Source organism: Geospiza fortis, unplaced genomic scaffold, assembly GCF_000277835.1.
Source record: "Geospiza fortis unplaced genomic scaffold, GeoFor_1.0 scaffold186, whole genome shotgun sequence".
NCBI classification, from domain to species: domain Eukaryota; kingdom Metazoa; phylum Chordata; class Aves; order Passeriformes; family Thraupidae; genus Geospiza; species Geospiza fortis.
Window position 1 is genome coordinate 6,120,379 of NW_005054331.1, and position 12,836 is coordinate 6,133,214.

The window sequence follows — 12,836 nt, forward strand, 5'->3', positions numbered from 1 at the left end:
GGGGCTGCGGGATGGCTCCGCGGCACAGCCTCGCCTGAAGGCGGTTACCCCGCAAGCTCTTGGTCCAGAGCTTCTGGAGGGAAAACATTTCACACGAGAGTTCCCCAGGATGGGGAACCTACCCTCGCTCATTAGCATATTCCACCATCTCCCCAAAGGGGCTGAGATGAAAATATAATTTAATGTATACATTTCCATGAGTTGTGCAATCTGGAAGGAAACTCACTGAATCAGATTTACCAAGACGAGTTGCTGAACACGGCAGTTGTGCAACAGGGAAACCCTACTACCTGCGCTGTGCTCACAGAAGTTTTACTAACTGTCTTCAAGTTCAGGAGTCAAAGTGCCCAGGAAAATCACAAATGGAGCTTCACACACCTTACCCAGAGAGGAAACAAAAACACCTATAGGATTCTAAGGCCATGCATGTCAAGTGGTGGAGATGTCTCTATTTCTACAGCCAGCAGTAGACACAGGACTAACAGCAAATACCATATTTGGCCACTTTGCCATATATTAGCAACCCCAGATGGGGAATGAAGATGAAAGGATGTCAGAGTTGACTCAGATGTGCTTGACAGCATGCAGCCACACACAGCACACCTTGTGGCAGAGTTAGGAGCTTTGCACAGTAGATTTCCATCTTGAGCTGTACATTGGCAAAGTGCTAATGGAGGTGATTACCTAGTAAAAGTCAGAAGCAGCTTGAGGATTAAAAATTACCCTGTTTTCCTTCATGGAAGGTAGAATAATTTTCCTTCCTGCCCAGCCTCTTCTGGATCTCATCCACAGCTGGATAAACTGGAAGTAGTCTTTTCTGCAAGTGTTCCGGGTTCAGCTCAAGGTGCTCTGAGCTGCCTGTATCCGACCACTTTGAGACCTGGTTTTCAGCAGCCTTCTGTATCTTAGACAGAAATGAGCAGACAGACACCTGACAGCAAAGCACAGATGATGGAACATTTCTCTCTCCTTGGGAGCTCTGGAATTGCAGGCCTTTTGGAGTTATTTCTGAGTGCATATTGGAAGGAGGGGGAGGTAGGTGGAACTCTGGTCTGTCAGGATTATTAAGTTGAGCTGTGAAATCATGTCTGTTTTGGACTGGTGTCTAGATGCCTATCTGGGAGTCTGAATGGCCTTGAAGAGACAGAAGCTGGCCATGGTGTGCAAGTGGCATGTCCTAATCTCACCACAGCAGGTTAGGGCATCAGTCTCTGTAGCCCAATTACTCTCTATTTATACAGTGAGTAAGAGCTTCCAGATGTCCTGTTGAGGAAGAGCAAGAAAGAAACTTATGCTCTACACCTACCAGTTAGGCTATTGATTTATTGATCATCTGAAGTGGTTGCCCTAAATCAACTTCTGACAAAGTAAAAGATGGTAAGCCTTCCAAGCAAAGCTTCAATCAAAACCAGCACATCCCCACCCAGTGCAATGAACTGGTGTTGTCCAAAAAAAAGGTATTTGCTGTCAAAAAGCATGAGCCATTTTTCACAGGAAGGATATAAGCATGTTCTGGCCCAGACCCACAGCTTGTGCTGCTCAGAGCTTCATGCTCAGTGTCCTTTGTTTGCACTTCTTCAGGAATTATGTTGCTCAAACCATTCAAACAATAACATGCATTTAAAGTATTAATTACACAGGATTAATACAATTTTGATTCGGCTTCTTTATAATTTTTGACATAATGTAAACACTGCAAGTGATAACATGTACTGGAAAACAAATCATGTTTCTTAACTGAAACGCAAGCAGCTATGAGGAAATGCACATCACTCTGGTTTCATGTGGCATCCTTGGTTCTTTTACCAGTAGTGTTAAGCAAATTGTCTTTCAAATGTCATCATGATCAACATGGCATGAAAGGCTGGATCCTCCAATGTGGATGTTTCCATTTTTGGAGCCAGCAGCAAATCTGTATGATGGCGATGTTCTAAATCACAGCAAGTGAACCTGGAGAACAGGACTAAATGTTTTTCTGGATTTTTCACACAGGGAACCAAATTAGCTCTATTGGTTTGTGCTGCGTAACAGAGACAGAACTGCAAGTATTTGCTTTTTCTCATTGCTACAATAGATATGTAAATGACTTCCAAACTCAGAGAATGTCTTTCATTATGTTCTTGTAACACTTTTTCTCCATCTCCACTGGGCCTTATGTGGTGTCTCACCTCACTGTGGCTGTGACTCTGTTTTTGTAAGATCTACTGACATCCATGGGATTCACTGTTTAATAGCAAGAGGGGTAAGATTCACATCTCTCCAGCACCCTGTAATTAAAAAGGCCATAGATCTAACCAAACAAACCCCAGACTGCCTATGGGTTCCAAATGGTTCCTTCCTTGTGATTGTATTGGGCTCATTTCCACTATGGGACAGCTCTGTGAGGTATTACTGGAAGTCTGTAGGGAAGGACATTCCCTTCCTGTTATTTTTCATGTGGATGGGCCACTACATTGGGAGATTAGTCAGATATATTTTCTCCTGTCGATGAGATAAATATATTGAGCCCTCAACTTGGTGAGATGCTGCCCATCTCTCTGAACTAAGTTGTGAAAATAGAATTTGAGGGATTATCCTGCTTGTAGGCAAATGTGGGCATGGGAAAAACAACTGTAAGTGAGGGAGGAGAGCACTAGAGGCCTGGTGACCATTGTTCAGTGGTAATGCAAGACCCTTTACATTTTGCTTTGGCAGCCTGGGAGCTCTCCAACTTCCAGTAATTTTTGCTTCATTTCAGACTATGTGGGGTTCAGCTATCCCTACACCTGCTGAGCTGAGTTTGCAGATCAAGAACAGTTCATGATCAATTTTATTGAGCTGGGTAGTGCCAGGACTGGCCATTGTTCTCTGCTGCTTACACAGGGATCAGTTTGGAAACCTTGCCAGAATATGGCTGGCTGTTGGTAAAAACAAACAAACAAAATAATTTCAAAACAAAATCTGCAAAAAATGGACGATTTGTTAGGAAATCAGGGATGTGGGATCATGCCCTGTATATATATATATATATATGTATGTATATATACACATATACATTTATACATGTGGAAGGTGTTTGCACTTCATGCAATAACCACAGTATACCATCACCAAATCTAGAGAGATTGAGGCCTCAGAAAGATTAAGGACCTATCAGCTGCATTGAAGTAGATGGGGAAAAAATGCAGGATCCCATAAATGTGCCTGTTGAAAGGAACACTGCTGCAGGAGCTGAACCTCTATTAGGGGAATGGTGAAACCATTTGAGAGGAAGACCTTAAAAACACAAAACTGCAGGCAAAGCTTCTCATCTTTTAAGTTCATAAGCCAACCAACAGTGATTTGAGGACCTAGATTCAATTTACTCCTCTGTTCATGGAGCTAGCAGTTAAATTTCCTTTACGTCAGAGTTAGTGTTAGGAATAACATATCAAAATTAATAATTTACTCCTAATTAGACTGTCTGATTTTTCTCACAATTCAGTACTTCAAGTAAAAATGCACTTCTTTTACTTCTGGAATATTTTAATTGCAGCAACAGCTTCCTATACAGCATCACTTGTTACCTTGAGAAGCCTGGTGTAAAGGAAGCTCACTGCTGATGGCGTTTCATATTTCTGAACATCAGTTAGGGTGTTTGAATACACCCTAATCTCCTCTACTTGCTGTGCTTTTCCACACACTGCTGTTTTGAATTGCTGGGCATAGTATAGCTAGTTACCTTACTACCACCATCACTGGCTTTGCTTCTCCTGGTTTAATGCTCCTGTCGTGGTTTAATCCCAGAAGCAGCTAAGTACCACACAGTCACTCAATCGCCACCTGCCCCCCACCTCACAGTGAGGAGGAGAAATGGAAAAAAAAAGAAAAGTAAAACTCGTGGGTTGAGATAAGAGCAGTTTAATAAGTGAAACAAAATAAAATCTAATAATAATATTTATAATAATGACAATATTAATAATTTTAATTAAAAGGGGTGGCAGGAACCCAAAAGAAACAAGCAATGCACAATACAGTTGCTCACTACCCACTGACTGATGGACAGCCCACACCCGAGCAGCAATTAGCATCTCCTGGCCAACTCCTCTCAGTTTATATACTGGGAATGGCGTTCTGTGGTATGAAATATACCTTTGGCTAGTTCAGATCAGCTGTCCTGGCCATGCTCCCTCCCAGTTTCTTGTGCACCTGCTCACTGGCAGAGCATGGGAAACTGTCTTGGCGTAGGGTAAGCACAACTTAGCAACAATAACACCATCACTGTGTTATCAACACTTGTCTCATACTACATTCAAAATGCAGCACTGTACCAGCTACTATAAAGAAAATTAACTATCCAAGCCAAAACCATGGCAGACGTCTTAATCTCCCACAGTCTTGTTTACTGATTTCTTAGCTTTCTTTTTAGTTATTTTTTGTCAGCCCTTTTTCTGTTAATAGTGTTTGGACATGACAGAATTACCCTAAAAGGGGATTCAGAAGAGCATCATCATCATCATCATCATCATCATCATCATCATCAATATTCCTTATGAAATTTGGATGAGTTTCTTAGAAATAGTCACCTGGCACATGTATTTTGAGCACAGGGATTTTCTTCTACAGAGATGTCCCATAATTGCTACCATTTTATTTCCAGTAATATCACTAGGGTACATTTCCAAGCATCCTTTTAGAAACTTTTTTCTAGTAATAATTTTATAGAAGTGCCTCTTGCACAGACTGTGTTCTGTTTGTGGGCAATAACAAGGATGCAATGATATTTGCAAGTGTCTTATGTCTTATAAAACCACCATAAACATAAAAAGTTCAATATTTCAAGAAGCATGGTTCCCTAATGCCATGTTTGTTGTATTTCCAATCCTCATCCTATCCAAATCCTATATTTGAAGAGGTTTAGAACTGGGAAAGGTCTTTGCTTCAGACCCTAATCATTAGGAAGTCCTTCAGGGTAACAACTTTTTCTTTAAGTGTTTGTCCTCTCATGCTTAGCATGTCTGGGACACAAGGACAGAAAGGGTGACTTGCAAAAAAGATCAACAAGGAGAAAAGAGCCAAAGAGTCATAAAAGTCATGGTTTATGTTGACATTTTGAATGACACCTTAGTTGTTTGTTTTTTCTATGTTCACATTCCACTGAAATTCAAATGAATGCAGTTTGCAAGGAAAATAATTTAAATGAGAGTACTTAATGGTCTTGAGAAGGGAACTTTATATTGTGTAACCCACTGATACCAACACACCTTTTAAAATCAATAGTGAGTGCTCCAGGATTGAAGGAAGTACTTAAGTTAGCCTTGACTACTGAGCATTTAAATCTGAATGATTAGGAGTCCATAATGCATTTGCTGGAGCATTCTCCTCTTTCATCTAAAAGAACAAATTTCAAAATGTATTTATGGACTGTCCATGCAGTGAGATGTAGCATACATAAATACTTGGTCACAAATACAATTAGTATGGGAATAAAATTGTGGTACACATTTTACTTCTTTAACTCAAATGGATAAATAAGTTACATGTTTGAACTTTATTCCCATGGCTTTTGGGATCTTTTGTTTATTTAAGGTGTTCAATTCTGCATCAACAGAATTACAATTCAACTAGTTTGCTTACTTGCAGTTAATGTATGAGAAAAGGCTGTCAAATGTTCACCAGAATGATGAACAAAAAATTGATTTTTTTTTCTGAGTAAATTTTTCTGAACTTCTGTATTTTGTTTCTGTTGTTTCCCTCTTTTTTTCACTACCTGCTATCCAAACTATCTCAGATCACATGTTCTAGTTGATATTATTTTGATATGTGTTTGCTTTAGGTGTACCGTGTAGGGTACTTTGGTTATGCAGCTTGGCTCCCTGCTGAAGGAGAGACAGGCTCTGCAGAAAGAAATTGTTGCTTTGATATGCTCCCTGGAGGAGCCTGTCTCTTTGCACTTTCTACAGAGGAAGCCTCTGGAAATGAGCCTGCTAAATCTGCCTCTTCAAAATACTCTAAAAACTGTTGCCTGCCATTGCCCCAGTGACCTAACCATCTTTTTGATTATTTTGATTTATTTTTCCATTCATAATCCAGAGTGTCTATCATCAGTTCTGACATCTCCCTTATTATCTGACTCCCATCCTCCTTTGTAATTGCTACTGTTGAATCCCCTGTGCTCCCTCAATCCTTTCATCTCCACCCCCATCTCTTCACATTAAGAAACTTTCTCTTCCTCCTCCTTCTCACCCTTCTTCAAGAACCCCCTTCTTTTAGGACCCACAGTCCCAGGAGGCATTTCCCCCAAAATTGCTGTTTCCTATCCACTTCATTCTTCCAAGTTTTTAATGTCTCTAGGAACTGACTGTCTTACCTCTCTTTTAAACCCCTTTCTGGTCATCTTCAGTTCTTCTTCTACTCTCTGCCAAGGCTGCCCATGCTGAGATCACACAGACACATACATTGCTTGGAAATGTTTGAAAGCAGTTATGCATATTTATACCAGCTCTATGTGTCTAATTGCTTTGTTTGTCAGACATCCTCAAAGCAACATCCATCACCAAAAGTAGATAAGGAAGGAGGTTTTCCCCTCAGGTTTAACCATCTGCATCTGTTGACTTTAGCTTGGTTTGTTTCTTCTGTTTTCCTCTATATTGTGAGATTTGTTACACCTATTTCTGATGCTATCTGGACATTTCAAATAGCAAGTCCCTGTTTTTTTTCTGGAGAGTGGAAACACTGCCAGCATCCTTGGTCTCTCCCAAGATGCTGCTGGGACACACTGTAGGTTTTTTGGCCTCTTGCACTGCAGTCTTATGGCTGTTGCAGGATGCTAAAGAGTGATGAGTGGTCTGTGGTGGGTGGGGGACAGTGGATATGTGTCAGGTGGATGTTCATGACCAGACTCCATGGCAGAAGGACTTTACTAATCCAGACACACTAAGACTCTTAAAATTAATATCTCTTCTTTAGTGTATTGTTATCCAGTGTTAGCATGTGTTCAGATAGACTACTGAGTGGAGTTTGATGAAAATGTGGATTTGGGGCTAAGACAATGGGGAATTTAACATGCTTTTTTAAATAGGCAAAAAAAATTGTATTTATCTAGCATCATAAAGCCTCCACAGCTTCTGCACAGTCAGTTTAATACCATGTGATAGTGTTAGCAGTTTGCAAACTTGGTGAATGATGTGATGCACAAGGAAGCACAGCAGTGAATGGCAGTCGAGAAGCATTTTGGCTGCAGATGGATTTGAGGGACTCCATCTCTTGGTACAGCAGGTGCTCTGGATCTGTACAGTACCATTAGCTGACCCTCATTTTGAAGGGACTCATTACATCTCACATCAAAAGAGGCACTGGTGGGCACCCTACTGGCTATGAGCACCAGGTGAAATATAGCCCTCTGTGCAGCCAGCAGCTATAGCCACAGAGGGGAACTGCACCCCTGTGCTAAGTGCTTGCCCAGTTCAAGCAACCAGGACTACATCTGCTTCAGAGTCTTTTGGGTTTTCTCTCTTACTTGGAGATGGAGGCTCACTTCCTTTTCCTTTATTACAGAAGTGTCAATGTCCACTTGGATATCTTTTACACAGGGATCTATTATTTCAGTATGTTTGCTTTATCAGTTCTTTCAATGGCTCCTATTCGATCTCATCATAAATTAGACCCAAAAATTGGTATTGAAAGCAGAAGAAGTGTCCAAAAACTTACTTAAATTTTATTATAAGAAGGGACAGCCCTAATTGTTTTTTCTTAGTGTTAGCAACATCTCTTCAGTAACAGCATTAATAACATTTTTTGGTGTGTTTTGGTTGGTTTATTGGTTGGTTGGCTGGTTGCTAGGTTGGTATGGTTTGATTTTTTGGTGTTTTGTTGGGGTTTTTTTCTGCTTTATATAGACCAATATTGGAAATTTCTCATAAATATCTGTAATTTAGCAGCTGGTACCAGCAGCTTATGACACAGTGGAAGTGCCAAGAAGGGCTACTTTGTCACTTGATGTTATATAACTTCTTCCACTTTTCTAAGGTATTCACAAATATTTCACTCAACAATACACATCAAAATTAGACTGTTTCCTAGCAGTGTCAGCTTAAGGGTATGTATGTTTAAATGTTTTTCCTTACAGTACACTGCAGAGCTGAGATTATTAGACACTTTCTTCAGAGTTTCAGCTTTAGTACACTATGTCTCTTGGATCTATGAGATCAGGAATGGATAACTGAAGTACAGACTCTATTGGAACCTGAAAGCAAAGTTACAGCTGCATGAATACTATGACAGTTGAAACTTCAAATAAGAAAAGAAAAAGCAGCAAATTAATTAGCCAAAACATCAAACCTACATACCTAACTTGCATTCCATGAATGAGATGGATGCAGAGATATGAAGAACAGTACCAATTGCTTTGTACATTACCTTCTATTCCATGCCAGGAACATACCATTCCTTTCAGTGAGCCTGGCTTTATTTTTCCCTGAATGGCATGCTATAAACAGACTGTTAGTAGCCCCAGACACATGGCAAACAGCCTGAAATCCAGAGTTTCTGTGAAGTCCAAATGCCCCTCATTTTAATGGTGAGCATCAAATGCAGGAGAGCATTCACATCTCTTTTGGTGAACAAGACTCCATCCTGCCTTTTAATTTTCTTTTCCATGGTCCATGATTCCTCTGTGAATCCTCTTCCTGCTGCTTCTATTAGTTGCTTTCGACAAGGCTGTAGCCAGTTCTGCTGTTGCTGCTGTGGCAGGGCAGGGGATGAGCAACAACAGCTGTAGCCACCACTGCAAACCTCTCCTGCCCTGGGGCTCTCTGTGTACATGTGGTCTGTGTGGAAATCAGACCCTTTCTCTTTCTAACACAAATAATTTCTAAAACTTTCTTCTCCACCAAAAAAAAAACAAGCAACAAAAAACCCATCAAGATAAACAAAACAAAAAACCCCAAAAAACCAAACCAAACCAACAACAACAATAACAACACACAAAAAACATCCCAAAACAAAACAAAACAAAAAAACTCACCAACAACAAACAGAAAACCAAAGCCTAAAAAAAAACCCCAGGTGTGGGTTCCTACTGGGCAGAAAACTGGCATAAATTGTGGCAAAATTGTGCCAGGGATTGTATTGATGATCTATTGGTGTGGACAGTCCCTGGTACTGTTCAGTCTACTTCAAGAGATGGAGCTAGTACAGCCCACCTATTTCAGCGCTGCAGCAGGACCCTGACTTGAAATAGATCAGTCACTGGCCTAGGTGTGTCAAGGGTTGAACCAGGTTGTCAGTGCCACTTTCTATGAGGAAAGTCCCTAAGTTCAGGATATTTCAGACAGAAATTCTGGGATCTAAATTCCAGCCCCTTGTTCAACCCTTTCTGATCAGCAAACCTAAGGGTTTACTCTTCTCCCCATGAAATTCTCCCCATGACTCAGCTAGCATTGACCTGGAGTTGCATTATTTGCAGAATCTCTATGCTTCAGGCATATTAGAAAAAATGTGGCCCAACAGTTCCACCACATTGCAGAACAGGATTCCAGTATCTTGTCTGCTTTGATTTTGAAGTGCTCTCAACAACATCCTACATAATCTTGTGGGGTTTTCTCCTGCAAGGCAAGGCAAAGTGCCAGCTAGAAGCTGAGGAGGAAACTGGCAGTGAAAATATGTCATTGTGCTACAAAGGGCTCATCTTACTTTGCAGACAAACTTAAAAATTAAAAATCTGTTTGCTTCTGTTGAAAGAATACACCAAACTGCATGCTACACTTGTATAACCTGCCTTCAACTCATGCCAGCTTCTCCCTACAGGAGGATATTGAAGAACTCCTGTGATGCAGTAGGTTTGCAGCCACATCCACCCCACCTGTGTGGTGACTCGAGACAGGCAAAGAGAAAGGCTTCTGGGTTCACAACCAGCTCAGATAACTGTTTGGTGTCTTTAATATTGATTGAGAAACCTAGCTTTGGGCATCCAAGATTGGAAGTTGTTTGGTCAAATTCACAGTTGTTTCTGTTCATCTATTAGCCTGTTATATTTCATTTTGAAAGGAAAAATCCTCTCACAAGGTAATTACCTATGCAAACTCCACTATGCCTCTATAAATATGGTAGGAAAATGAAAATTTGATCTAACTCCTGTGCACCTATGCAATCCACAACGTCCTCTGGTTAAAAATAGTCTGACCTGGCTGCTTATTGTCTTGTGTCAGGTAACGTCCTTTAAGTCAGAAACTCAGTGTCATATGGGCTTCTGGAATATGTGCTGTGGTTGTGATTAATACACATAAAAATGACAGAAGTAGGGCAATTCAGTAACCCTGTTTGGATACAAGGTATTTATGTAGTTATTGAGCCATGTCATGTGGGGGGCATCCACAGGGCAGTTGCAGATATGCACATATAATGGAGTCATCCAGACCTTCTGAGACTTCCAATTCTAGGATTAATCCTATTCTAACACAGATGTTTTGAGCACAAGAATGTGTCTAGAGCTTCAGTGAATAGAAAAGGAGCCTGAAGTTGCTGCTCAAAGGCAGACACACACATTTTAAACATATAGGTTATATAACCTGAGATTAATTCTGCCCTGTGAGACCATCCTGGGTTAAATATTGAGGTATTTCACCCCAAATACTACTATTAGGCTAAACTACAGACTGCCAGAGGGCAAGCCTGCTTTGCTTCTACATAAAGTGGCTCTGGCTCTTGCTGGGTCCAGCAAGTAGATTTAGAACTGCAGGACTAAAAAGCCCAGGAACGGAGGAGACTTAGGAATCTTAGACCTGTTTCAGGAGTACTGATGGATTAGAGTCAGGGACTGGTGGCTGTAGCCCACACTGGGTGTTTGAAGAAGTCAGATCTGAATTGGTGACTGCTTTGGTAGACATGCATGCACTATTTTACAAAGGTTCCCTCTACATGCCTCTACAGGTATTACTATCAGTAAGCCATTACTCTTCGGAAAGTCATCTGCTTTTAATTTTTAATGCCTGTAGCATAAATTTCTGAAGGAAAATTGCTGGCAGGAACCATCAGATAATCACAGGGTGCTGGAGCTGGGGCCTGCCCAGAGATGGGAAAACCACATCTCTTACTGGAAAAGTAAAAGTCCTGAGGCTTGAGGCATTGCAGTCAGAGGGGAGTGTATGTAATAAAGATATTGTTAACATAGCTGCAGCTCATACACAAGTGGGGAAGGGCCCTTCTGGGTCACTGAACCTTGCCAGCTGAGGCACCACACCTACTGTCCTGGCCATACTGGTATTGATACCTGGGCTATGAGCCTGAGGCTCACTCAGGTGTACCTCCAACTGTGGTATTCAGTGCTGGCTGACACGCAGTCCATGAGTAGCTCTTGCAACCAGAAACTCTCAGGAACATCAGCAGCTGCAAGTCTATCTTGTTTCAATCTTCTGAGAAATTGCCACTTTATAAACACAAAAAGAGCATTTTAAGCCTTTTAAAAACTTCCTCTAATGTCTTTTATTTTTGCTGATGATGACTTCTGCAACAGCCAGAGCACACCTGAGCTCTTCTCCTCGTTACTTTACATGAATGTTAATGCTCATTTCCTTTGATGATTTTGTAATGCATGCATCCCACAAAATTCTACAACTCTATGAATAGATGCTATTCATAATGGAAGAAAAGATTACTGTTTTCCACAAGTATACAATAGGTAGGAGACATAGTAAGTGAATTTACTAACCACTTCTGGAGGATTATTTGTGCTTTTAAACAGTTGCATATTGGTCCCTAAGGTCTTGTAGATCTAGACCTCTCAACATGCTTTTGGCTGCACTTTCTATGGAGATATTTGGCCTTGAAATCACTTAAGCCAACCTTTTCAAACTTAAATGCCTAATTAGGCATTCTCTTCCCACCTAATGCAAACGCTAGAAGTCCTTTCTATTCCTACAGCAGAAGAACAAGGTTTAAAGCTGTCTCAGTAGCTCTGACTCCACAGGTGCTGAAGCAAGCACGTTCCCCTACCTATCCAGATGACTATCATGCTAAGGGCTTACTGCCTGCCTGTGGGCAGCCTTTCTGAGAGACCTGTTGGGTCTGTTCGAAGCTGTGGGTCCCTACGTGCTCCTAATCGTGAACTTCAGCCATGCTCAAATCCACCTGGGTGTCTTTCCATCGGAATAGCCTGCAAGCCTGGTTTCTGACAGTGGCCCGGTCTGAACAGCCTGCAAGCCTGGTTTTTGACAGTGCCTTGAGCTGCCTGCAGCAGGCAGGACTGGCAGCCTGGGCAGGGACAAATTCTCAAGCTGGACAAGATGCAACCTCGAACGACGGCGTGGTTCTGAGCTGTCCTTACTACACCTGCCCGCACAAAAGCTCCTTTCCACCTTAACTTCATCTCCCACCTCACTCACACGTCCTTCCCCTCCTGCAACTGCAGCCGTAGGCAGAAGCTCCCATAAACCGTGGTATTGCAAGGGACGACCAGTCTGTAACCATTTGCTCTTGTGCGAGGACTTGGTTTGCATGTACTTTATCTGCGATGAACATTTTTGTTTAAATTGTTGAGGTCCGGACGAAAATCACTACTGAGGTCAGGGAGCTGGGCAGTGGCCGTTCCGGAACGAGCCATCAGGGCTGTGCTGTGGGCTGCGCTCCGCCCCATCATCTTTCGCCGTAGCACAAACTGCTCTTCCCTGGGCACCGCTGTGGCCTCCCCCGGGTACCGAGCTGCTCCAGCCCGCCGTCCTACACCACAGCGGCGGAGCGGGGCTGCTTTGCCCACGGCGCTGCGGAACCCTCGCTCGGTGCCAAGGTGAGACGGGGACAGGACCTCCCCCAGCTCCGGGCACAGGTCTCGTTCGGCATCGCCCGCCCCTTCCGCCGGCGGTCCCGCCCCTGCTCCCCGCAGC

General features: G+C 42.2%; 1 protein-coding gene across 1 annotated transcript in view; it reads left to right on the forward strand.

The window, feature by feature from the left end:
- The window catches only part of UTP20 (UTP20 small subunit processome component), a 76,277-nt gene that overhangs the window by 174 nt on the left and 63,267 nt on the right, over nucleotides 1–12,836 (forward strand). The window contains 1 exon segment of the mRNA XM_005421668.2: nucleotides 12,605–12,739. Coding sequence (XP_005421725.2) covers nucleotides 12,605–12,739 — 135 coding nt within the window.